Here is a 27664-nt window from a genome sequence, read left to right as displayed (position 1 = left end):
CTTAATTTATATAGTATGCAATCTTGGTTTGATACAAATATATTTTTCATTAGTTTGACCAAAAAAAAATCTCTTGCTAGACTATTACGTAGAAAAATGGTTAAGCTGATTTAGATAAGCAGATAACTAAAAGGTTTTCATTCCAAACTGAATGATTTTATTATAGAGAAAAAGTTTAGATGAAATTGGCCAAACCAACGGAATGTTATTGTCCTCCAAACAAATTTATGAGAACCTGTTACAAATGAAAAATTAGATGAAAACCAAACTACCACACCAAAAGGCCAAAACTTTATATTTATATCACGAGTGAAAATAAAAAAAAACACGACCTGTTGTTGGAGAGGTCATTATTTTCTTTTATCTGTTGGTCATTATCACGAATGACAATAAATTCAGTCACTATTGGTCTGGCGAAAAAACTGAGGCACATAGGGTATATATACAACACACTCGTGATGAATCTCTCCTCTCCTTTTGGCTTCCTTTCATCATACTCCAGCTTCTCTTGTTACTCCTGGACCTGTTTTATAAGTAGACAATCGATTTTTTACATATATCATATAAGATACAAAAGGTATGGATCAATAACACTTGGCCTCAAGAAATAAAAACAATAAATACATCGTAAGAGGAAAAGATCATACCCAATGGCCATCTCGAGGATAAGATTCTCTTTATCAATCATGTGAGATGTCTTGGTGAAGACAGTGTTATGGTAGTAAGGGTTCTAATCAAAGAAAAGATCAAGCGTGAATCTTTTTGGTTCTTAAACCTATTCAATTTGATATCTTTGAGATACTTGCGAGTTCATTCATCTTGCTTATATTTAGTATAATCATTGGAAATCCATCTAGAAAGAGAGTAACATTTTCTTTAAGAACATATCCTAATAACGAACCTCCAGACCGGCAATCTCATTGTTCTTCAGTGCAATAAGCCTCAAAGAACAGCTCAAGTGTGAACTCTTTTGGTTCTTCAACCTTTTTCCACTGGAAATCTATAAGATACTTGAGAGCTCATTAATGTCGCTTATTTATCTATAATCATGGGGAACATACATTAAGTGAGAATCAAATTTTCATAAACGAATCTCCTCACCGGCTATTTCATTGTTCCTAAGATGTTGCAAACTTAGTCACCAACATGTGTGTACATTATATAGATGATCCTAACAAAAAATCTCGTTATCACAAAATAAACTAACACTAAATGCCTAGATGACAAAGCCAAGACATACCTTTTACAGTCTTTCATTTGGCGTTTCTCAAAGAGGATGCTCGAGTAAAAGACGAATGTGGATCCCATAACTTCATTATCATCACTGTTGTCATAACGAATGTGTTTTTATATCAGCTATAGTTCTGTTTCTGATTTCTCTTTTTACCCTGCCATTTGAAATATCCTTATGTATTTGGTATAACAAAGTTCACATCCATGTGCACTGAATCAAGCTAAAGATTCCCCACTGTTCAAAAATAATTTGGCTCTCTTTTATCTTTTTGATCAGATCAACAATCATTTACCTGATTCATCTTGTTGATGTAAACATGACTATTTTCCAGTGGAGATTACCTGCTAAGTAACAAAGAATTAGGCAAAATATCCAAGAGCTAAACGTAAACTAAACAAAAAAGAAATGATAATCTCCTCTAGTATAAGTTTGCCATTGTGAAAACTATTCAAGCTTCCACTGTAACCACATTAACGTTGCAACATCCTTTAGAAGTAGTGACTCATTTATCCAGGTGGAATCAATTCAAAACTCCCTATGTTAGCCCTCACTTTCACTGTTGTCACTTCTAAAATACCCAAATACAGATTTTTAAAGTTACTAAACCTGTGGCTACACTGGCATTTAGTATCCGCATTCTTCTACTCCAGTGAGCTGTTTTTTGTTCGAGAAATTGTTGTATAGTAACTCCAACCTCTGGAAACCATTCCTGCAACCAAACAATGGTGTGAATATTTTGTTTCACTGAGTAAAATATTTTTCCGGATGATATCGTTATCTGTCTCTCTTTTCAAAGAGCACTAAAATTTGAACAACCAAACACATGAGAATCATTGATACACAAAAGACTCGTGATACTGAAAAGCATAACACAAAGAGAATGAAAAATTTTAACACATTAAAAAAATGGAGAAAGCATACGTGAGGGCTTGCAAATGGTCATGTACATCGCCATGAACATGTTCCAATCGAGGGCCGGGAGATTGGAGGCCATAATTCTTTAAGTGACAAAATATAAATTGGAAAACAGTGCAAACTTTTCACTAAAAAGGCTTCACCACAACCAAAAATTGAGGAAGGCTTTCCCAATGATTTTTTTTTTCAAACAACGATTACAATTCGTTCTTGAAAATAGATCGGTATATAAAGAAGGAGGAACAAAGGGAGCTGGAACGAAATCATCAAGACGAAATTAATTGCTCGAACTAAAGGATGGGATTGATTGTGTAGAGGGGGATCAGTTTCTATGGAATCTAATCGGAGAAGACGAAGCGGTACGGAGATGACGATGTTTCTTTTGTCGTCGTTTACTTGTGTGATAATGAGAAAAGAGCTTACATCAAACAGATCCCAACTTTTAAGCCCACTCGCTGCCTGTTTGTTTAATATGGGCAATAATCAAATGAAGCCCAACCAAAAGCAAACCTGTACAAATGAAATGTTCTAATTGGCTAATTTTTTTAGTCGACGTGGACAATCTAGAATTTCACCATATCTAACTTTTAGTATAGTATTTTTTTAGTCGACGTGGACAATCTAGAATTTCACCATATCTAACTTTTAGTATAGTATATAGATATCTATAGAATATATATTAAAGTTTCTTAAATACTAAATAGCATTGTAGCTCATATTTGTTTGACAGTCCGACAGAGGCGCAAATGTTTGTCTTTTATGTTACCAGGAGGTGTCTGTCTGGATTGAAGGCCCAAATAATCCCCCAAACTTGAAAAATGAATAATTTCTTATACCAAGACGTAGTATAAGTCTTTTTTACTGGGTTTCAGACCATGAGCGCAACAACACTAATGCATGGGCTTAAACCAACTGGCCTACCGCGTATAGTGGTACCAGATGTTTTTTGGTAAAAATGTTAAGTTTATTACCATTTTCATTTTAGACAGATTTTACAAAGATCACAAGAAGCAGATTTGCAGAAAAATTAAATCTAAACACGACAACAAAGAACAGAGATTGAAAAAACGAAGGAGACCCCAACCACGCACAACATAGAATACATAGCATTGCCTTGACTGAAGGGAGAGGAAGCAAAGTTGCCTAATGCAGCCGTTGAATAAAGCAGGCCGCTTTAAGCCCAGGAGCACGAACCCGGTAGATTGGCCCCATACCCGGTGTCCGCCTCAGAAGATGAGCGGCCAAGTCACCCAAACCTCCAAACCGGGAAGGCCACCACGCACAGACACCGCCGCCGAGTCGAGAGAGAACCTACGCATTTATTGGGGGAGAAAGAGACAACACGATGCCACCGCTCTACACCAAACCGCCGGGAAACGGAAACCACAAAGAAACGCGGATGCAGTCTCGTGGTTCGCCACGCGCCGCCACAGAAACCCATCCCGCTCAGACGACAACTCCGAGGGATGAGAGCTCCTCACACGCACCCACCGGTGAGAACCAACAGCGGGATCCCCTAGCCGAGGAAGACAGAGCGCCACGTGCTGCCATGTTCAGGCCGGAACCCTAGATCTGCGAAAAACTGAGGGAGGCTGACGGGAGCTGAGCAAGCGAGAAAGAAGGAGCGACACCGATCCCAAGCACACACCTCTCCACCGCCTTGGTACCGCCAGCTCCACAGAAGCTACCACAGCAACAGATCTGAAAGCACCGACCTCCCACGAAGCCGACTCTACCGGCAAACCCTTGTCTAAATCGTCGCCACCACACCAAAGCCCATAGCACCAAAGCTTCTTCTCACAGATCTATCGCGAGTAGAAGAGTAGAAAGAAGCGGCGAGATGAGATCCAGAGTAGAGAGCAAAGACCGATTAGAAAGGAGAGAACGGCAGAGCAAACAGGAAAGAGAACACCGTAGGTTCCCCGACACCAGCCAAAGGGACCGCCGGCGTCGGAGAAGAGAAGCGAAATCTAGATCTGAGTTTTGAACTTAGAGAGAAGGTGGAGAGAAAGTTTAAGAGAGAGAAGTCGCTCTCTAGAGAGAGAAGAGAAGCGAAAGTTTCTGGATAGTCCTGGTACCAGATGTTTATCCTCGGTTTTAGCTTTTTTTTTATTCTTATAATTTTTAAGTTTGTGTGAATTATTTTACGTCTAAGTTAAGAGCACAAGTTTTATGTTTCTCCTTTTTGAGTTTTGCGGTTTATGTTGGATCTTCTCTGAAAGGGCGTCTTTTCTCATTTTCTTAAAGAAAAGGGCTTGTGTTTATCAAAAAAATGAAAGTGTTTGATACCTTTTTGGCTTTGTGTTTCTTGTCACGAACCATATTCATCCTCCTGCCTCCAAATGTAGAACCACATTCTCTGCAAATTACATCACGAAACTTGGAATCACAATAAGTAGACCAAAAACATGGAATCCATCCTCACTGTAAATCAACATTCTTTCTCATATCTCTATTTCTCTATCTTTCACAAATTATGCAGAGACGACCGTTTCTTCACTACTTGAGTTATTATTACCAAACAAGTACAAGAGACTCTCACCACTTTGCTTTCCATGTTCACTGTCCTAACCAAAACTCTAAAAATAAAGAATCTTTCTGTACACAAATAAGCCCAGAGGTCTTCAAAGGCGGAGAAGAGTCACTACATACCTCCAACGCATCCCTAAACCCATCTTTTTGTCTTCATCATCACTGCCAAGGGAAACCTCACCTCTTTCGCCACACAAGCCTCATGTCTCGGTTTAATCCAGTTCTCTAAACTAAATGAGAAATACTGAGTAGACTCAAGAATCTCCCTCATGTCTCTCCCGATCTCCCCCACCAAGTAACTCACTTTCAGCTCATAATTCTCAGCAACGCTGTAGTTAAACAGCTCTTGTAAACATCGGGGTGGCCCTTTGGCAAGAAAGCCCAAGTTTCTGAAAGTACTCGATATGATAGACTTAAGGCAAAGCAAAGCAAGCATCCGCTTGCGGCCACCAATTTCACTGGAAAATATAGCCTTTAAAAATAGCCAATATTTTTTGAAATATACAAAACCAGACACTTTTTCTCTTTTCGATTGCGGCCTTAAGTGAATACGTGAATCTCAGGACCGGCTCTGTGTGGGAGGAGCTTGTCTTTGATGCTGCAAGAGAGGAGGCAAATGTGTTTCTACATATCGAGGATACCAATTCCCAGGAGGAACTAGAGCACAGGTCTTAGCTGTGTATTGGCGCTGCACGCGAGGAGACGAGGACGAAGGCGTGACTGAGGTGGAAGATGGAGTTGAAGCCGACTTCACGGAGGAGTAAAGTGATGACCGGGATGGTGTGGGAGGTTAGATAGGAAGTGAGGAGGTTGGGACACATGGAGACGAGGTGGCATATGTCTTGTAAGGAGAAGTTGATAGGTGGAGTGGTCATGTAGTCGACGACGGGTTTGATGGAGGAAAGAGTGGATGAGTGGAGGGGAGGGTGGCAGTTGAAGAGAGTGAGGAAGCTGATGCCGAGGGAATTGAGGTAAAGGAGCTTCTCATGGATGTGGGTTTCAGGAGAGAAGAAGATTGATGAAGATGATGGGCAGGTGTTTGGTGCGAAGGAAAGTGTGGGGAAGTTGTGGATAGGGAGACAAGTATTAGAGACAATGTTTCTCACATCGAAAATTGGAATGTATATTAACTAGTATATAAGATAAATAGGTCAATTTTTTTATCATCACTTTTTTATAGGTTGGAAGTTCATCTAACTTAACATGAATTTAACTTAACATGAGAAGGCGGAGAAAAGTGGTGGTGGTGTGTAGGAGAAGAAAGAGAGATATTGTGGTTGCATTGTTTAAGAGACATCACTTTTTACATGGGTTGGAGATTTTGGAGAAGACAAAGGGATGTTATCGTATTTGAATTGATCCGGTTCAGTTTAGAAATTGACTAATCCTAATGTCACAACCAAAATAGTTACTTCAAATTCGGTTTTTCGACATCAACACTGGCTAATTTGGTTTGATAATTGTATTGAGCTATAAAAAAAAATTTGTTTTGGTAAACTGATTAGTTTCTGGTTAACGATGGTTTTCAGTTAAAAAGCATGTAACGACCAATAATGGAGGAACTGAACCAGGGTCGGGCTTGGATACAAGTCCATTAAGCATTTGTTCGAGGGCCGATCAGTATAAAAAGATTTTTGGAGCCAATTATCTTAAAGATTAGATAGTAGAAATGGTGTAAGTAGCTCTGATTTGAGTTGTCTGCTCTAAGTCAAATGTTGACTAATGATGATAATATAATTAACCAGTGTTAAAAAAAAATATTGCAACATGACAATAATATAAATACATTAATACACGATTCTATCTTCTTCTTTTTTACGAATCAATATTTTAAATAGCGGCCAGTAAAAAAACGAGATTCAAGAAACGATAATAAACTAAAATACGTAAGCACAAATATAACACGAGTCGCCTTCAGATGTGGCAGCGTCCGAAATATCGTCCCACACCATTTTGGAAACAAAGTCGTCGTGTTTGGGAACATACTCCTACAATCACAAACTTAAATTCAACTAATTTAATAATCCTCTTTTTGGATATTTTGATAATTTTTATTATATTTTCTGAGTTTTTACATTTTTAATTTATACATATATAATCTTGATGTTAAAAACACATCAAACTCATATATTTACAAAAAAAAAATTAAAAATGCTAATTTTGAAAATTTAAGTTACTAATTTTTAGATAATATTATAAAATATTGATTTTTTTTTGAATTTTTTATTTTTAATGGTAAAACCCCTCATCTATGTTTACTTAATATAGAAACCCAAAAACTAAATATTTACCAGTAGTAATGTTAATTATGACATGATAGAGTAATTCATTAAATAAAGTTATATTACAAGTTTTTTTTAAATACTTAGTTTTGGGTTTTTTACTCAAAACAAACTTATTTGAAGGATTTTAACGTTAAAATATTTTTAATAATATAGATTGCATAGAATAACTTTAGTAACAAAATTCAATTATTTTGTAAGAGTTTCATAAAATTGAGTAAAACTAAATAACTAATTTATGTTGAAGCCATATTAAATTTGGTGTTGTATGCACTGTGTCAAACTGTCAATCATCTTCTTAATTTATTGCTTGATTTATGTGCCACTTAATTATTCTTTATGGTTGTTCAAAAAATATTCTCTCCAGTTTTACAATGAGTGTCACTTCGACACTTTTTACATATATCAATTGAAATGAATTTATATTTTCATTAATTATTAATTTGACTAATAGTATTTGAGATAGAAATAAATTTATTTATTAAATTAATTCAGTTTAGAGTTAATATTTAGCAAAAAATAAGTATAAAATATATTTGATTTATAAAACAATACTTTTAATGTAACAAGAAAAAAATAGTAAGTAACACTTTTTAAAAAACAAACCCGATAGACGAGGAGCTGCAAACCGAAGAACAGCCTCAGCCACACATAAGTTTTCCTTCACTGTGGAGTTGTCAAACCGACACATCTTGGATAAACAAAGACGAGAGAGCAGGCCTGGGTTTTGTGTTTATGCATGCAGGTAAACCGATGCTGTATGGAGCAAGAGAACTACCCAGAGTAACATCCTCCCTTCATGCAGAAGCCGAAGGTCTTATATGGGCAATGCAGGAAGTTTTAAAAACAAGGAAGAGAAGCATTCAATTTGAAATGGATTGTGAGCAACTTGTCAAGCTGATACAAAGTGAAGAAGATTGGCCCTCCATGGCAGCTGAAATTGATGAGATCAAAACTCTATCACTGGCCTTCCTGGAAATTTCCATCATTCATATTCCAAGATCCTCGAACGTCCGTGGAAGATCACGAGGTATCAACCCACAGTAAGTCGACAGCTCTGCTCCCTACTGGCTTGCTTTCTACGCTGGCCAAAACAGAGCAACCTAGTTGTTAAGTTTTTCCTTTCTCGATGTAAAAACAAAAAAAAAAACAAACTGAGTACTAATTATGGTTATTCACTCAAAGATCTTCTTTGTTCAACTACTGTGGAAATAAGGCCCAATACATCTTTCTTGAAGTAACGTTTTAGACCAAATATAAAACCTCTGGCATTGTTTTGTCTTAAAAAATATGCCAAGCAAAAGGGGCGACGGATCAAAAGCACAATTCTAGAATAGCCCCATAAAGACCAATACATCAGCATAATCGATCTTTGAATCGTCCACCAAACCTTTAGGAGGATAGGGTAGGTCTTAAGTGTTTAATCCATATATCTATTATGATTTCTTTTTTCATCAACTGTGAGTTAGATCATATCCAAATCGTTTATATATATATCATGAGGTTGGACAATAAAACATGTGTACCCATTTGTAAAAGATTTTTTATATATACTGATTATTTTACCTAAAATATAAGACTAGAGATCTTAAGAAGTTTAAGGTAAAGACTAAAGAGCAATAATCTTTTCTGTCATAGTTAGAATTTGTGATTCGTACGACACTATAAACTTTTCTCTCAAGAGCTGACCCCAAGAAGTTTGCCCTTTACAGTGTATAAACATTGAAGCGCAAGTTACATCAATGGGGAATACAACTTTAGTTGTCATCATACATATATATTTCGGTTTTAGTTTACTTAGTACATGCTACTCACTTTCTTGACATGTGTTGTTTTATGTGAGCCTTAATCTCGATCAACTGAAAATATAGGGGAAAGAGGAGGGAGGATATGTTTATTGCAAACATTGCATTCGACGTTATTCAAATTTTTTTGTTAATCTCATACTACTGATAAAAAAAAAAGACATGTAGGATACCACACTGTGTTGTAGTAATGTGAAAGTTGGAATCTTATAATTGAACAAGAAAATAAATATAAAAAAAAACATTACAACTTGCTCTTCAAAAAAGTAATTGCAAACTTGCAAAGGCCCCATATCCCTACTATTCCCCATTCATGTTTTCATTTTCGAGTTTTCTTACTTTAAGTCTATTTTAATTATTCTCTTTACGAAAGAACATTTTTACCAATTTCTTTTCATACACAACTTTGGAACTACTCATATATTAGCATTTGTCGTCTTATGACATGATGGCAATATCACGCCTAGCAAGAGCACTTTACTCTTCGAAAATTCGGTAAAATCCCATATTCCTCCTCATGGGAGTGAACCCTTTTAACTTCCTAAATGGATTCTTCTTTATCGTAGTTATATTTATTTTATTTGAAAATGTAGTAGAGCCGATCCAAAGTCTAAGGAGAATAATAATCTTGCACCCACGATCACATATAGTAGGTTATTTTGAAAAGTTGATTTTTTTTTTTTTGTAACATTAGAAAAGTTGGTTTATGTTATATATTTTGTTAAAAGAAGATTTCTTTTATTTATTTTTTTAAAAATATTTTTTTTAGGAGATACAAGTTGTGAACCTTGGCATTTTCTATTTCTACATATATAGGATGGGCACCACATTAAGTAATATCACTGCTTTAATATATAGTCCCACTATAAAATGTCCAAAATATACATATATATAATCCACTATCAATGTATACACGTGAAATACAGCATGACTATACATTATCTATTTTACGAAATATGTTTTATGTATTTTGTATAGAAATATCAGATAAGTTTTCTTTTGCTCATTAGATACTCTTTATCGAGTTCTATATATCCTTCTAATGATATGAAAAAGTTCATTTTCATGTTTCATATCTTTATGAATTTAAGTATTATTTTAAGTGATGTGCTTGATAAAATGAAACACAACAAAAGATTGACATGAGAGGTATGTATAACAATGATTCTGATAGTGAAGTAATGAATATTTCTTATTTTATATATGCACGCACATGCAGTTATAATACATACACATACCCAGAAAAACAGAAGATAACATATATTTTGTTTGTATCATCTATCTTCAGAATCTTTTGATCATATCATCATAAACAAAAATAATATCAATATAGTTGAAAATTGCATCTTTTCTCTTCTAATATATATATCATACAATTTTTTTTATGCACCTCAAGTTCTCAACTAAAGACAAATGATTCCATCAATAATACATTTATTTGAAAAATCATTCCACAGTGCATAAGATTATTTAAAAGACATCTTAACAGTGCATATCATAAAAAAATCATAACAGCTGCATACATATCATTCTAGCAAACAACATTTATTTGAAAAATCACTCCACGTCAAAAAAATTATAGAATAAGTGGAATGCTAATTCCGTTAAATAAATTCTATAGATTATTATTTATATCATTTCATTTATTCATTTTATAAGTCACTAGTTACAGCCTATAAATGTTGTCTAATAATGCAGGCATATAGATAAAGACTAAGTTGTATAGTAATAAGGAAATATATAAGATTTTGTTGGCATGTGGAGAGAAAAATATTCAAATATTTTTCTTAATGTTTTGGTTGAAGTATATATGCTGCTTATGGTAGACCTCATTTTTCCTAAGAATTTTTTTGTGGCCATGACTCTGATGAGACCAGAAGCGTTCTTGCTAAAGACTTGAATCCATGATAAAGTGATACGCTATACAACCCTTTTCCGGTTTTCCCTAATTTCTCAAGAGTTAAACATGCCTTTCATTTAATGAGGACGGACAACTCAATTCGCATTATACATAAGTTTATAATCATTCAGATTTTACAACATGTATGCAAACTTTAAGAAAACAAAACCTTTTGTAACCGAAAAAAAAACCATTTAACTAATTGACTTTTGTATAGCATTGCTATTATTTTTTCCATAACGGATTTTCACAATATGGTTAGATACATATCCGAGCACCCAATTTCGTTTTGTTTCTCCTAACACTGTTACAAAGAATCATTATTCACAGTCACTTTCAAATAATGAGTAACCTAGTGCAAGTTCTTTTTCTTTAGGTATTTTACATTACCCCGATCGATGCGGGTAGGCCTCGTAAAAGGGATTGGATTGCGTTTGAATGGAAGCCAATAATCAAAAGTCAGGCTTTGCCTACCCTTTGACCGCTCAATTATACAAAATGTGATCATATCTATTTTTCTTTTAATCCAAAGTTTCATTGCCATATACAGCCGCCGAAACAATGACTGATTCTTCATTTCTTTTGGCACTTTGTGACAACATATATGTTATTTTTTTTTGCTAAAAAGAGTTCACAGATTGATATACAGGTGGTATTACTTTTTAATGTTATAATTATCACAGAGAATAACAATTATTTTGCGTTTTATAAGCATGCAAATTTAGAATCCAACCAGTCTTGTTGGGTTTTTGCAATTAATCGTAACAAGATTGATATATGTGGGTTTTTTTTGTTGCAGTTAATCGTTTACGATCAATTACTATCTTAAAGTTTAAACTCTAGCAATAACAAATGGGAAGATTTTACGAGCTAATTATCCAACCACTCTTGTTGGGTTTATACTTAATTAATAACAATATTAGATAATAATAATATTATATATTATAATCTATGGTTCGGGATAGACCTACGACCAATGTATTTAGTCTTCAATTCTAAATGTAATATATCTACAGAGGTTGCCACTTGCCCGTACATCCTCATGGCTCCACCATCTCTATGATTGGGGTTTTCACAACATTATCTCGTCATGGTTCTTGTGACCATTATGTGTCGTACTCTCATTGGGAGCTAGGCACCTACTTTGGATTGTTCCTGTAATGTTTTTAATAGTCCACCGGCTCTTTGGTCGGGTTATGGGCTGTTCTAGTTTTGCATGTTTATGGTATACACACGTATTATAGTGGTAGGCACACTTTCGTGTAAAACTTATCTTCACCATAATTAACGCAGGTAACTTATCGTCGTGATGTAGACGCGCGGGTGGAGAGAGCGTGCGAAATCCAACATATTGAGTTTTTAGTCCTGTGATGTCACAGTGATCACTCTTTATGTTTTCTGTCCTCTTTGAAACTGCGTAGGCCTTACGTCACGCGCCACTGCCCTCTCCTAACACGCAATGCATAAATAGTACCCCACGCGCGCTTGTCGGGACGAATCTCTGCCTTCCGATCTAAATCAATCAACGGCCTACGTAAGAGGGTAGATGCGTCATTTAATAGGATGGGTCCAGGTGAGATTGGACCATTGGTTTAGAAAATGCGGGACAACGTCGAGTGGTACTAAGATTGACACGTGTCCAATAAAAGCAAACCGACAAAGACAAAAGTCGGAGATACACGCAGGTCTCTGTCATCGTTCATTAAACGACCAAACCCGTTACTAAAATATAAAATGTTAGTTTTTATAATTATATTTTGATCAAAACTATGTATTTTATAAATTAATTTGTAACTGGTTGAGTAGTTTTTAATTTATAGATTTAATAAAATAAATAATGCAAAAAAATATTTTTAATATGTTTATTTTACCTAAAACTTATATTTAGGAATGAATGATGTGTAAATCATTGTGACTAATCAAATTGACTCTTTTATGAAATTTGAAATAAATATTGTACTATATTTTATCTGTTTCACCTATAAGTAGTATATTTTTATCTTTTACGTTAAAGAAACACTTTTAAAAATAAAATAACTAGTTAAGGACATTTAAACAAACCAGTACACCAATTTTTAAAAGTCAAATAAGACAAAATAAATCAACAGGAACTTATAAAGTAAAACTATGTGAAGTAATAATGTTTTTGAATAGATTTTATTAGAGAAAAAGGTTTATGAAATATAAAAAATATTTTATTAATCTCTGCATCGAATAATACAAATGTTAACTATATATGATTAAGCTAAAAAAACTTGACCATTCTACCAAATTGGATCCAATGATATGTACAAGTAAACTAGTATTAAACGATATATACATCTGATATTTTTTCTCAAGTAAGGAAGAACACAAATTGTGAATATCCTCTTGCATAGTGTATTCTGAAAATAGTTGGATGGAGTGTTTTCGATAATATATTCTCGATTTGATGATATGTCTGAACTTACATTTATAAGAAACCCTGATTCAACCATCTCTAATTTCGTGGTAGTCAAATTAATTCATCTAGCTAGTGAAATATATTACTCACAATATGGAGAGCATCCATATTATCACACTAGCATGAGCACTATATGATACACAAAGATCATGTAGAATATGAGAAAGCCACATCAACTCCTTTGTTGCCATTGCTAGTAGAAACTGTGTGCTATAACTTTAGTTTCTTTGGTGAACTCTTTTTGTAGAACAAAGTTAGAGCATGCGCATCAATGAACTTGGGAATTCACAACTATAATTGTTTATTAATTTTTTTTTGTTTGATTTTTAAAAAAAATATGCGGACCAATAATGGGCCACCACGTGGCGTGGAGCCCGTGAAACCGGAGGCACCCCTGCAAGACGAATTCATTAGACTCTATTATTATAATATTTTTTTTGTTGGGATGTGTGAGAGCTTCCCCCATAAACTTTTGATGCTCATGTTCTTATAGATCAAATCTTAATTAGTCTGGAAAAATTATATAAACAAATAGAAACTGGGAGATAGAGCAGCAGGTCTTGGAATATTGATGTGTTTTTCTTGTACTTATAAAAGACGAATCCAAAATCTACAATATTAATGTGGTTTTTTTACCTTTGTAAAATTATTCCATATACTCCAAAGATTAGTGCGGGTTTTATTCAAAATACATTCCGATCATATAGCTGTATAAAATTAAAATTCTGAAATATCATAAGAAAATGAACGGGAAAATATCATATTTTTCCTTTTTTCAAAAAAAAAAGATTATTAACATCAAAAACATTTATGTAGATGGAGAAAAACGATGATCACCGAAATTTATATAAATAAATGGAGTTGCTAGAGTAAATGGAGAAAAAGAAATGTATAAAGGACTAAAGGTGGGGAATGAGAGAGAGAGACGTGGAACATTGTAACAAGAGTATGATTGGCTGCTTTCTAGACTTAATGGACACGCGGGACCCTACTATTTGTGCAACCACACGGTCCAGTTTTATGATTGGACAGTGGGACGCACTATGGAGGATGAATCTTCTTCGCTTAAAATATTTTTAAATTGAAAACGTTAAGAAGTTAATTAGAAATATTAGGGAGGAAAAGAGCCAACACGTATGGGCTCCATACAATACTGCACAAGCGTCAACTCTACAGCTTCCATTTTTATTCTTGCATTGAGAACATGCTGGTTGAAACACATCAGTTGCGGATCTAGTTGCGGGAGTTTAAATATTTGAATGATTGTGGTTTCAAAAGTTATTAAACGGTTTGTATGATTGATATATCGATTAGAATTGTGCGAGATATTTATGAACAACTGATTATGAGATGGACAATGGTTTACTAATAAATTACCAAACATTAATATGATATAATATTATAAAAATATCAAAACATACTTTTATGATAAACTATAATAACTATTAATATAATATATTTAATAGAAATATTATGTATATTTATTTATTTATCTATTTTAGATGAAAGTTATAATTTTCATTAATTTTGTTTTGAATTTTTATATTTGAATTTTTTTTTTTAAATTATTTATATATTTATGTAACTGTATAATATAAGTTATAATATTGATAGTGAATTTAAATTGAAATATAAAATGTATATATATATATATATATGCGAATTACAAAATATTTTTATGTTTATGCACTTGTAATCGTTTGTAACTGTAAACGCTAGTGGAAAACAAAATTTGATTTTTTAGAAGCTTAGAGCGGTTTGAAATAGCTTATAGTGTTTTGTGATTGTTTTAAACATCAATAATCGCTATTACCCGTAAAACTACGTTTATGAGTAGTAGCGAAAAAACTAGCCAAATCCTGAAAGAGAAAGGTTTTCAAGTGTTTGGCACGTGGGAACAAACACGTATGAGTTCAGAGTAGTAAAGAAACATTCGTTTTAATCTCTTTTTAGTATGACAAAAAAAACTCTTTTTATTTGAAATCGTTTAGATATGAGAATGTGTGATCGAGATTTCAAGGTTGTAAACTTGCTTTTTTATAATAATGGAAATTTCAAATCTTAGACTTGAACCCGAAAATCAGGTTTTAAATATTGCTATTTAAGAATAATCTTCCGCACCAAAAGTGATTTAAATTCAGAATACGAAAAAACTATTTTTATACTATTAGTCACTAGACTACAACATTTTGGTAAGTTTGTAAACTTGTTACTTGTTAGGTTTGTATTAGATGCATCTGGTTGGCTGCATTGTGTAGTCAAAATTTGAATAATCGTCGAAGAAAATTTAGTGAACTGAGAGAGTCTTGTTTAATTATACTTCTTCGAAATAGCATTTCGCTCTAAACAAATATTATTAGGGGTGCCTCAATGGCTTTAACTGAATCAAGAATGTATATCCAAACCTATTTTAATAGGGATAACTAAATGCACTATTCAAAACGGGATGCCCAAATGAATATTTTAGTTTAGTGGTATGTTTTTCTTTATTTTAATAAAAGAATGTTTTTGAACCTTAAGTTATAAATCAAAAATTAAAGTTCAAACTCAATGTAACAATTTGATGAACCATTCTTGGCTACTACAATGGTCGTGTGACACCATCTTACATATTAAATTGCTCAGATGTATTATTAATTAAATGTATCAATACTATTAAATTAGAAACATGACCAATTGATATAGATTAAGTCTAATTATTTTTATAACTCCATCTAAATAATTATTTAAATATATTATGTAACCATTTTATACTAATATTAACATTTATTTTAGTTCCATAATTTCAGGGGTCCACTTCTCTCAATTGATTTTAGTCGATAGTTCCATTTCAATTCCATAATTTTAGGAAAACATTTTTCTCAGTTAATTATTAGTGGATGGTTATATGTAGGATTAATAACATAGGCAAATAAAATGATCTTATCATGATATTAGCACTTGATAATAATACAGGTAAATAGAATGCTTAAGTTACAAAAAAAAACAGAAGGTAAATAGAATACATACGTTAGTGGACGGTTTATGTCAAATTATTTTATTCTACTAAGGTTCTAATGTGTTTTACTAAAACCTATGATTTATTTTTTTCACCTGGTATTTTTCAGAAAAATGCCTAATAATATTTAACATAGCATTACAATCTACACTTTTTAAATAATACATAATTGACTTAATGCTTGAGGTTAATCGGTTTAATAATTAATTTATTGTATTATTTTGTAAGAATACAATATGTAAACAGTTATTTAGATAAAAATCACCAATATGTATTACTTATCAAAAATTCTTCAATATGTAAATAATAGAATATATATATATACTTTCAGGTATTTATTCAGTTTTTGGTTTAATTCTATTAAGGTTTCAAGTTTTTGGAGGTAGTAATTTAAATCTCATTTGGATATTAATAAATTTTGGTTCGGTTCATATTTTTATGGGTTTAATTTAGTTTTGAATACCCGTTTTAAATCATATAAAATTTTAAAAGTAAAATATATCTTTAATTTCTTCAAATTCAATAATAAAAATAACAAATAACATAATTTTGTAATACATGATCGAATACCTAAATTTAACATAAATTACGCCAGTTTAAATATTTGAGTGAAAAACCATTAAATATTTTGAATATCTCCAATATTTTAAGCATTTTAAATTATCATTGCAGCTTTTATGGGTTATTCTATAAAACCTACAAAGTATTTGTCGCTGCAAATATATTTTGAATTACAATTATATTTTTTTTACTGCTTATATCAAAAAATAATTTGAATAGATAATTTAAATAAATATAAACATAAACTATGTATAAATATAATGCATAAAATCTAATAATTATTAAGTACATACGTAAAATAAATATATATCCAGGGCGGGTTAGAACCTATTTTTTCTTAAAGTAACATCACTTTTACATTAAGAAATAAATAGAAAACCAAGGTTGCAGCTATTGTTTATTAAGTGGCCACTAAAAGTTTATTTACTTGATTTATACTACTACATATTATAACCAAGATTTAAAATGTCAATTAGGTTAAACTAACTTGTCTCATCAGGCTCGGGTCTATGTGCTTTGTTTGTTGTTACTTCACGTGATGAAGAAACTGTGTTTAAGAGGAGTGCTTTCTCTTGGTATTGGTGCAACGGTTCGGTCAACTTGGTCATAGTGCTGATCGTCGCTAATCTCCGGTTCTCGGATGAATTTTTCCGGCTCCATCAGACATTTGGAGTTCTCGTTCATATTTACGATGTTACAATTTATCTCTCACCTCAACGAAGACACCATGCAGGAAAGATTGAGATTTATTACTTTTTCCTATTTGAGTGGTACCTAATGGTATCTATTTAGATAATCTCCAGTAGTTTAATCTATTTTTTTTTTCAAAAATAGAGTAACTCTATAATAAGGTTGAATGTTTTTCCAATGGTACTCTATTTTAAAGTAAAAAATAGGGTGATGAACAAAAAAAATTAAAAATATATATAGAGTAAAAAATAGGTTTACACTATTATAGAGTAGAAAATAGAGTATCATTGGAGTATTTTTACTCTAAACTCTATTTAGAAGGGAAAGTAGAGTGAAGTTTGAGATGTCTTTAGTCTCTGGTAATCAATGTTTTTTATCTTTTGTACTATTTTTTTTTTTGTGCTAAAACTCTTTTGTACAATTGTTTCTGCAGTATTTGTTTATCAGTTTCTACGACTATGTTTAGTCATAAACTTATATAAAAATGAATGATTCAGTGTTTAAAAAATTAAAACTCAAAATCAAATCAACTTTATTGGTTATTTATTAAGAAAAATTGGAATTATCAAATTAAATCGGGGTTAGAGCATAAAGCGTTACACAATATAGTACGATCTTCTATTTATTTACTCCATGGATCTTCAAATGATTTAATTAGATATTTTGATCGTTTTTCATATTTTGAAAAAGTTTTTTTATTGAACATATATTTTTTAAAGTTACTTTTAATATTTTTAACATCGTATGTACACATCTGGATGTGACTACAGTTTTGCAGTCCTTTCAGAGACACGCAATAAAATATGGTAACAAGTACATTAACTGAGAATTTATTGGAGAAGATCAATGATTAAACCAATGACTATTTTCGATCTCAAATTAGATTAAAATAGTAAATCATCATCAAACACAGCAAAACAAGACTGACATGCAGCGTCATTGAAATCTCGAAGTCGATAATATATATTGGTGGTATGTTTTAGAAATATTTTTTTTTGTTAACTTGGGTATCTTCAGACTAGGCATGGACGTTCGGAACTAACCGGGTTCGGTTCAGTACACGTGAAGAAATCAAAATCTGCATAAACCCAAAGATAAAATGGATTCAATTCAGATCCGGGTTTTGTATCCAAAAAACTCGAATGTAACTAAACTAAACCGAAAGTAACTTAACAATCCTATCAAATCCGAACACAAACATTGATAAGAATTTTTTTGGTAAACATCTATTCATAACAAATCAATTTTTTCGTATTCCATCTGTAAACATATAACAATGTAAGTGAAGAATAGAACAATAATTTACAGAGAACAATAAAAAAACGAAACAGAGAAATACAAATATAATACGAATTAATGAAAAAAGGAATCTTAAGACATGCAAATATAAGAAGTTCAATGTTGATTTCAAATCTATAGTCAATTTTTTTAGAAAATCTGAAAAAGAAGAAGTGCAGAAGAAAAAAAACAAACATGTGACTGATTCTTCAAATTCTCAGATGGAGCAAGACGAAGAAACAAAGAGATTTATGGTTTTCAGTTGGTGATTAAAAGAGTGAATCAAAAACGCTTTTTTGGAATTAGGGTTTGGTCGCACAAGGAAATTATCAGAACAGGTGACGGAGGAAAGTATATGTACATTCATTATATAGAGCCAGTTTAATCGGGTGCTTGGTTCGGATCTCGGTTTACAACCGAACCGAACGGTATCCGAAAGCCATAATATAAGGATCCATTCGGTGTTTCTTCATGGTCCCGTTACCGATCCAAACCCGTTATTTCGGTTCGGGTTAAAGTCTCGATTTCAGTTACAGTTATTTACGCCCATCTCTATTTCAGACTATGAGTGAGCTCAGACTAATCCATAGATAAACTCTTTCTTTGGGTTTGTAAATAGGTCGGGACCCAAATCTGTTTATGTATCTAAAAACAATGTGACTTAGTTTTCAACAGCAGATAAATCGATCTGAAATGTGTTGGCGTCCTCCCCTAACCACTCGACTACATCCTATATGACTCAGGTGGATACTTTATGTTTGACATCTCTCGGAAAAAAATATTTGAAGAATGATATAATATATATTAAATAAAGATTGAATCCAAAAATAAACTTGTTATATATATATATACACATATCTATGATTTTATTGTTAACTTGCTAAGGTGTATAGGACTGAATATGATAGTGCGTTGGTAGAGTCAAGTGCATATACGAAGCGTGAGAGTTTAGTAATTATAATAAAACATCCTTTTCATTCTAAAGGTTGTACAGTTTTAGTTTGGGAAATAAGCATTTCCTTTCACAGATGATAAGCTTTCACTTGCAGTAAATTGTTGATATATCAAGAATGAAAGTTACGTGTGCACAACAATAATGTAGTGGGTTTTATTGTGAACGTGGACAATGGATTTGATTATCTTGTCTTGTAACCAATTAAACATCTTGCAGAAAAAGTTACATATATAATGAATAAACATCTGACATCTCTACGAATTAGTTAGTTCAAATTGTAATAAAATAATGTTAACAAATTGTAGTAAGATGATAGAACTTAGGCTCCGAATCCGGATGGTGATTGCGGATTGAGCGGTGTGGGACAAGCGGTTTAATTGCGGTGCGGTTCTAACAGTTATAAAAATATATAGATATAGAGTATATATAGAGATTTTTATTACTGTTAATTGCGGGGTGGGGTGGGAAACTAGTTACCATTCGAAGCCTTAATCAAAATAAAAAGATATTCAAATTTCTCATAAACTCAAAAAGTAATTAAATTTATCGGCTAAATCATCAAATTACACCTGTACATATAATGTGAGTATGGGACCCGTTCTTTCATTATCATTATCATTATCGTTATCATCTTCTTTCTTCCTTTCTTCCTCAATTATTTATATTTTGTGTAATTAAATATTGTAGGTTTTCTGCAGAAGGAGACGTTTCCTCGTTTTTGTGCTGTTTGGATCTTCTGACACACTGCACTTTTTCGTATAAGTTTTCCAATTTCTCTAATGTTTTAAAATATCAGTATACTACTGATTTATCTATATTATTATTAGCGTTTGGCGGAGACTCTCAATTTAGTTAAAATAGTTAGAAAATAAAGAGATGGAGCCGAATATAAGTAAAAGTTAAAGCAAGGTTAATTTTTACTTACCCAAAACAGTTAAGGACATAAAAATAAAACATTATCCTTGCAGTGTCTAAAGTAAGAAAATAAAATTTTGCTCGTTGATTTTTTCTCCCTATTAGGTCATACCTTTAAATCTTAATCTATTTATTTTTTCAAAACATATAAATTGGAATTTTTGGTGTTATATAGAATGCGCAGAAAAGTGTTCTTAGAAAAGTATCAAAGTGTTTACGCGTTTTTAAAAGTATGATCAATGACACACATAGTTTTTTTTTCCTTAAAGAAACACATTTTTTCTGTGCAGTTGATCATATGTTTTTTTTATAAGAACTTGGCAACATAACTTTTAAAAATTTTGGGTCTTATTCTTGGTAAAATCCCAATCGGTCAAATTTATTTGCCATCTAGAGTGAGTCTGAAGTTAATAGATGATAAAAGACTGAAGTATATTAATCTCAAGAATACTTTATGTTCATGATTGTAGTTAGTTATATCAATAAAGAAATATTTGGATTGAGATGCGTGTGGGATAGGCATAAATATAATGTTAAAATAAGAAAATTGTATGATTCTAAATTGGACACGACATATATATCACTATAAAATTGTATGGAGTATAAATAGCTAAATCAGAGTGTTTGGTTGTAAGGATATGTGGGGTTCATTACCTAGTCAATCCATAAAATGGCTAAAGTCATATCATACAAGTTCCTCTGTGTTTTATCCATTCGCAAGTGCACGAATTTCTTAAATCCTTATAAGATATATATGAAGCTGAAATATTTGAATTTAAAAATTATTATCCGTTGGTCTGGATGTCAATTTGAATATCAGCATTTAGAATATCTCCAAAAAAAAAACTCTATTTTGAAGTTTCTAAAACTCTATATTTGAAGTTTAAAGGTGTTTTTCTCCAAAAGCAAAACTTCAAACTCAACTTTAAAACTATTTGTATTTTATGATATGGACCTTATATTTGTCATAACTGATTTGAATTCATAAAACTTTTGTAAATAACTAGCACATATATTAACATATTACAATAATATTAATAAATAAAATATTCTATAAAAATTTAAATAAAAATAACTTAATTAATATTAAACTTCAAACAAAATACCATATTATTCCATAAAATGATTTTCGTAATGCATGTATAATCTATTAGTGCATTTTGAAGTAAAAATGATTCTCCTCATTTTTACTTTGTAGATTGCGAGCTAAAAGTTGTTAAAATCGGATGATATTGATACTTGTAAATACATAAGATTGGAACAAAAAAGTAAAAGAGAAACATAAAATATTGCTAAAAGACTAATTTTTTTTTATGATATTAATACCCGTGAATATATTCAAAGGACATCAAAAACAACAATAACCATCTTCAGTATAACAAAAAAATGTGGACAATATTTGAAAATTTTGAAGGTTCCAGATCAAACTTACATAACTATTAGTGTTGTTGTAATATTTAAATTTGTGTAAAAGTTATGTCTTCATGTAATTTTTTTTAAAAAAAAATTGTTAAGTTTCTTTTGTATATTATTGTTGTCTAAATCAAATTTAAAATCTTATTTTAAAGTTATATTTAATTTTATGTGTAAAATTTAAAATCTGTAAAGAAAAATTAAAATATATATCAGATATAAATTTTTTAAGGATTAAAACAATAAACAATAAAATCTTTATGAATCATAAAGATGATTTGTGATTGTAGGGACCAAAATGCAAATAAAAATATGAAACTTCAAATTTGAAATTTTGGGTAGTGAAACTTCAAATATAGAGTTTTACTTTTCAAAACTTTAAATTTAAAGTTTTGAAATTCCTTTTTAGAGAGCAAAAAACTTTGTATTTGAAGTTATAGAATATCTTTTGGAGATGCTCTAATAGAAGTATTTAAAAATAAATGTATTGATACAGTTTTATCACTTTTGTTTTAGTATGGTATATATGCATAGTAATTATAATGGATTTTTTTTATCAACGTGCTAGACAGTGTAATCATTCTGAATCACGTGACTGTTATTACAACATACTCTCTCCGTTTTTTAATATAAATCATTTTAAAGCTATGCACATAGATTTAGAAAATCATTAATTGTTTATATTTTCGAAACAAAAACATCATTAATTATTTACATAACCATAATTCAACCAATAGAAAAATAGAAGGTATATTATCATTGATCAGATAACATTAATTATTAATAAATGTTACATAGAAAACTGAAAACGACATATAATTTGGAGCAAAAAAGTTTTTCTAAAACGACTTATATTGAAAAACGGAGGGAGTATAGTATTGTAGAGTTTTTTTGGAAAACATTAAGTAAAGGCGTAAAAAATAGATACATGTAAGCAGGCAATTTATTAAATAAATTATTTTATATCCTGTTATATATTTTAACTTGTAAACTAGGAAAATTTTATACTCGCCGATCTATTCGTCAAGTGTGAGGAAACTTACATATTACTTATTAATTAAATTTTGATATCTAAAAATAAATTCCAATATGGTTGGAATGTCCATTTTTAATCTTTCAAATCATATAATATTAGCTGGTGGTGAACGTAAGAATCGTAAACACAGCAAAAGTTTAATTGTGGTTGCAAGTATCAGTATCAATATTGGTTTGCTTCAGATTTAATCTCGATTTCTTATGGGTTTTTTAATATTTTTGGAGCCCTTAAAAACAGACTGGCTTTCTTAAGCAGATCTTGGTTCAACCATGTAGTCACCAAACCTTCATTCAAGTAATAATATTTACAATTTAGCAAAAAGAAGTATCAGGTATCAATATGACTTGAAATTCAAGTTCCGACTATACTACAGTATAAATTACACAGTGGGTTCATGTATTAAATATAAAAATAATATCGTCATTAAATGAAAGAAACAAAATATGCTTTGGTAATAATGTTACAAAAAAATACGCTTTGGTAATAGGATATATTTATACCGACCATAAAACAAAAGAAGAAGAAAATAGAAAGTGAAAGGAAAATGGTGGCGTACTGTGGGAAGATTAATGAGTGAAGGAAAAGATGGGTATCTTTTATCCTCTCTCTCTAAATATAATAAATATTCATCTTTTTGTTATATACTACGTATAAGAGACTATATATATATAAATATATTTCTCAGCTTTTTAAATGTATTTTATATTTCCCCTTTGAGCTAGAAAAGAGTTGCAGAGATCTTTGAGTCTGACACAGAGACCAAACTCACATAGCAATCATACACACAACTCCACAAACATAGGTATGTAAATTCGTGTGTGTGAGTGAGTCTGTCTCTCTCCCTCTTTCTCTTTGATAGGAATTGTCTAATGTATCTTTCCTTTTGCAGCTTGAGATGATCATGAAACACGTGCATCATCAGATCTCTATCAATCCAGGTTCTTCATCTTTCTTTTCTCTTATAATAATAATTCATTTTCTATCAATTTTGCCTTTTACTCTATTATTTTATTATTTTATTTTCAATCATGATTATGTCTTCATTTACATATCCTTCGATCTTTCTCTCGTACTCCACAATTCGTTTTTTTTTCTTCTTGTTATTGATGTCATCAACAATTTTTTCTTTCTTTAACTTTATGATATAGGGATCTATATGAACTTATAGTGTTTTTTTGTTTTGTCTTTCTTTGTTTGTTTCTATGATCAATCAGCTTGGTGAACAAAAATCAAGAAAACTATACAGTTTCATTTGTGAATAACGTAAGAGTATATAATTCGATGGCTGCTTACTTCCACGGCAATCCACCGGAGATCTCAGCCGGAACTGACGGTGGTTTACAGACGTTGATCCTCATGAATCCAACGACTTACGTACCATACACTCAACAAGAAGACGACTCAAACAATAGCAACAACAACAACAACAACACAAACAACAACAATTTCGTCTTCCTAGACTCACGCGCGCCTCCGCAAAACGCGAACCAGCAGTTCGTCGGCATACCACTCTCTGGCCATGAAGCTGCTTCCATTACAGCCGCCGACAACATCTCTGTACTTCACGGATACCCTCCGCGCGTGCAGTACAGTTTATACGGCAGCCACCAAGTGGATCCCACTCATCATCAAGCCGCGTGTGAGACTCCACGCGCGCAACGAGGCCTTTCTTTGACTCTCTCGTCTCAACAGCAGCAGCAGCAACATCGCCAGACTCTCCATCATGTAGGGTTCGGGTCAGGACCCGGAGAAGATATCCGGGTCGGATCAGGCTCTACAGCATCGGGAGTAACAAACGGTGTAGCGAATCTTGTAAGCTCCAAGTACCTGAAGGCAGCGCAAGAGCTTCTAGACGAAGTAGTCAAGGCTGATTCTAATGACATCAACACTAAGTCCCAACTATTCTCATCGAAGAAAGGGACAAGTGTGACTGATACTAAAGCTGTCGGAGAATCCTCCACCGGCGCCAGAGAAGGTTCTGATGGCGGAGGAGAAGCTTCGGGTAAACGTACGGTGGAGCTAGGAACGGCGGAGAGGCAAGAAATACAAATGAAGAAAGCAAAGTTGAGTAGTATGCTTCACGAGGTAACAACAACAGCACCACTACATATACCGGTATACGTATTATATACCATCTAGTGCTCTCTTATCACACATGAAGTGGACTTCGAAAAAGTTATAGTTAAGATTTTCAGCCATTTTAGCTTCATATTATATTTATACTATATTTTTGAGTTTTCTCAAATAACCAATCATATAGAGCTCATCTCTCTCCTCATTAATTTGTCACATAGATTGATGAATACTCCATCTGCTTCAAATTACAAGATGTTTTAGCCAAAAACACATTAAAATTACTTTTATGTAAAAAACATCATTGAAAATATAAAGTTAAAACAAGTCAACCAATTACAAAACAATATGCAAATTGTAACTATATAGTTTTCAATAAAGCTAACACATTCACCTCAAAATGTGAAAACATGTTATATTTTGAAACATTTTTATTTCGTAGAGAGTATTAATTATAGTTCGCTTTCTCTCTTTGTTATTTTTGGAAAGATTATTGATGATATATATAGACACAGCTATCAATTATTGTAATTCATAAGCCTCATTTGACGTTATTGCTTGGGAAATGAAAAGGTGGAGCAGAGATACAGACAGTATCACCAACAGATGCAGATGGTAATCTCATCGTTCGAACAAGCGGCAGGGATAGGTTCTGCCAAGTCATACACCTCCCTCGCACTGAAGACAATATCAAGACAGTTCCGGTGCTTGAAAGAGGCGATCGCTGGTCAGATAAAAGCGGCCAACAAGAGTCTTGGGGAGGAAGATTCTGTGTCCGGTGTCGGGAGGTTTGAAGGGTCGAGGCTCAAGTTCGTAGACCATCACTTGAGACAGCAGAGAGCTCTTCAGCAACTTGGAATGATTCAGCATCCTTCTAATAATGCATGGAGACCTCAACGTGGTCTCCCCGAACGAGCCGTCTCAGTCCTCCGTGCATGGCTTTTCGAACACTTTCTTCACCCGTAAGTAACCTCCCATTACATCTATATACACATCCATTACTTTCACTTGAACACACATTAAGTCTTGCCTTTGTTTACATTAGATACCCTAAGGATTCGGACAAGCACATGCTAGCCAAGCAAACAGGACTCACTCGGAGCCAGGTACGTCCGCTTCAAATGATTCTTGTGTATTGTGTGAATTAAGGATACGTATTTCTAGCCGGTTCCAAAATTTTGGGAACTCAATACCAATAATTTACATGGTTTTTTTCAAAAAAAAAAGAAAAATATGTGCCCTTAACCGGCTTGATTTATTTTCTTTCTTATTAGGTGTCGAACTGGTTCATAAACGCGAGGGTTCGGCTATGGAAACCGATGGTGGAAGAGATGTACGCGGAGGAAATGAAGGAGCAAGGAAAGAACATGGGATCCATGGAGAAGACGCCAAATTTGGAAGAGAACATCGATGATTCTGCTTCTAAGTCAACTAGTAACCAAGAGAAGATCCCCATGGGAGGAGGAGGCCTCGACAATTACCATCTGAATCCCAGTCACAACGGTGACTTAGAAGGCGTCACTGGAATGCAAGAAAGTCCCAAGAGGCTAAGAACAAGCGACGGCACAATGATGCAGCCTATAAATGAGGGTTTCAGCTTGAACGAGAAGATGAAAATTCTAGAAGAACGGCAAGGGATTAGATCAGACGGTGGATACCCTTTCATGGGGAGCTTTGGACAATACCAAATGGATGAGATGTCAAGATTTAATGTGGCTGTCTCGGACCAGGAGCTTTTAACACAGAGGTTCTCAGGAAACAACAATGGCGTGTCTCTCACGTTAGGGTTACCTCATTGTGATAGCTTGTCATCCACGCACCATCAGGGTTTCATGCAGACCCATCATGGAATTCAGATAGGGAGAAGTGTGAAAATAGGAGAAACAGAGGAATATGGAAACTCAGCCATAAATGGTGGCAGCGGCTCAGCCGCAACCGCACATTCATCAGCCGCAGCAGCTGCGGCTTATAATGGGATGAACATACAGAACCAGAAGAGATATGTGGCTCAGTTATTGCCTGACTTCGTTGCTTAAAAGCCAAGAGCAACTAAACAAGGTTATTATACGTTTTTAGTAATTGAATTAGTATATAGTTTTCTTATACCATTGAACCATAACAAAGAACAAATTTTAATTTTAGTCTTTGATTACATATGGTCGACGGTTGTATATCGATTTCGAATTTTTGTTTTTGTTTTTGTTTTGGTTTCTATTGGGGGATGAATAGGATTGTATGTATATGGGATTAGTTACGTGTAATAGCTTGCTTTTGGGTGTATACCAAAGATACATTTTTATCCTTTTCTTTCACTGTAATAATAAGATAGTGATCTGAGTTATCCAATATGCATAACTATATAGTAATAGTATACAACACCTCTCTTTCTTCCATCTCCTCAATTTTGGAGAGAGAAAGGGTTTTCTTGCTTGTTTAGCCGGCATCTCTATGCCTGTGTTTTCTGTTTTGGCATCCGATGTTCGGATTTTGCCTCTAGCAACCGAGCCACCGAGGTATATCTTCTACTTTTTAAGTTCAGAAATGTCTTCCACTTTTTATTGTTTTTTTTCTGTCAGAGATCACGGAAAAAATCTAAGCTGTATGTTTGACAAGAAAAAAAATCTAAGATATATA

General features: G+C 32.9%; 1 protein-coding gene, 2 long non-coding RNA genes and 1 pseudogene across 3 annotated transcripts; 1 reads left to right on the top strand and 3 right to left on the bottom strand.

Moving 5' to 3' along the window:
- Positions 1-682: 682 nt before the first annotated feature.
- On the bottom strand, positions 683-2583 carry LOC125606568. Its single transcript, XR_007337875.1, has 4 exons — positions 2156-2583; positions 1841-1943; positions 1527-1575; positions 683-1324 (listed from the first exon to the last, which is right to left on the bottom strand). It is a non-coding gene; the product is annotated as an uncharacterized LOC125606568 (long non-coding RNA).
- A 508-nt stretch (positions 2584-3091) lies between these two features.
- LOC111199944 lies at positions 3092-5978 on the bottom strand (annotated as a pseudogene).
- Positions 5979-18032: 12054 nt separating this feature from the next.
- Positions 18033-19413, bottom strand: LOC125606516. The gene is made up of 2 exons (XR_007337824.1): positions 18834-19413; positions 18033-18438 (listed from the first exon to the last, which is right to left on the bottom strand). It is a non-coding gene; the product is annotated as an uncharacterized LOC125606516 (long non-coding RNA).
- A 4074-nt stretch (positions 19414-23487) lies between these two features.
- LOC111198090 (BEL1-like homeodomain protein 1) lies at positions 23488-27371 on the top strand. Its single transcript, XM_048775521.1, has 7 exons — positions 23488-23546; positions 23680-23759; positions 23847-23895; positions 24172-25042; positions 25604-25992; positions 26076-26136; positions 26305-27371. Exons 4-7 carry the CDS (start codon positions 24239-24241, stop codon positions 27064-27066), a joined length of 2016 nt encoding a protein of 671 aa, XP_048631478.1. The 5' UTR covers positions 23488-23546; positions 23680-23759; positions 23847-23895; positions 24172-24238; the 3' UTR covers positions 27067-27371.
- The last annotated feature ends 293 nt before the right edge of the window (positions 27372-27664 follow it).

The sequence above is a fragment of the Brassica napus genome, chromosome A3 (assembly GCF_020379485.1).
Source record: "Brassica napus cultivar Da-Ae chromosome A3, Da-Ae, whole genome shotgun sequence".
Classification (NCBI taxonomy): domain Eukaryota; kingdom Viridiplantae; phylum Streptophyta; class Magnoliopsida; order Brassicales; family Brassicaceae; genus Brassica; species Brassica napus.
The sequence above is the reverse complement of the archived record's forward strand: the minus strand, read 5'-3'. Positions and strand labels throughout refer to the sequence as shown.

Bases quoted from the DNA above. Each gene is read 5' to 3' on its own strand.
- LOC111198090 (XM_048775521.1), top strand. From the start codon at position 24,239: ATGGCTGCTTACTTCCACGGCAATCCACCGGAGATCTCAGCCGGAACT. The intron at 25,043-25,603 runs GTAACAACAACA...GGAAATGAAAAG, and splicing joins TGAGTAGTATGCTTCACGAG to GTGGAGCAGAGATACAGACA. The intron at 26,137-26,304 runs GTACGTCCGCTT...CTTTCTTATTAG, and splicing joins CAGGACTCACTCGGAGCCAG to GTGTCGAACTGGTTCATAAA.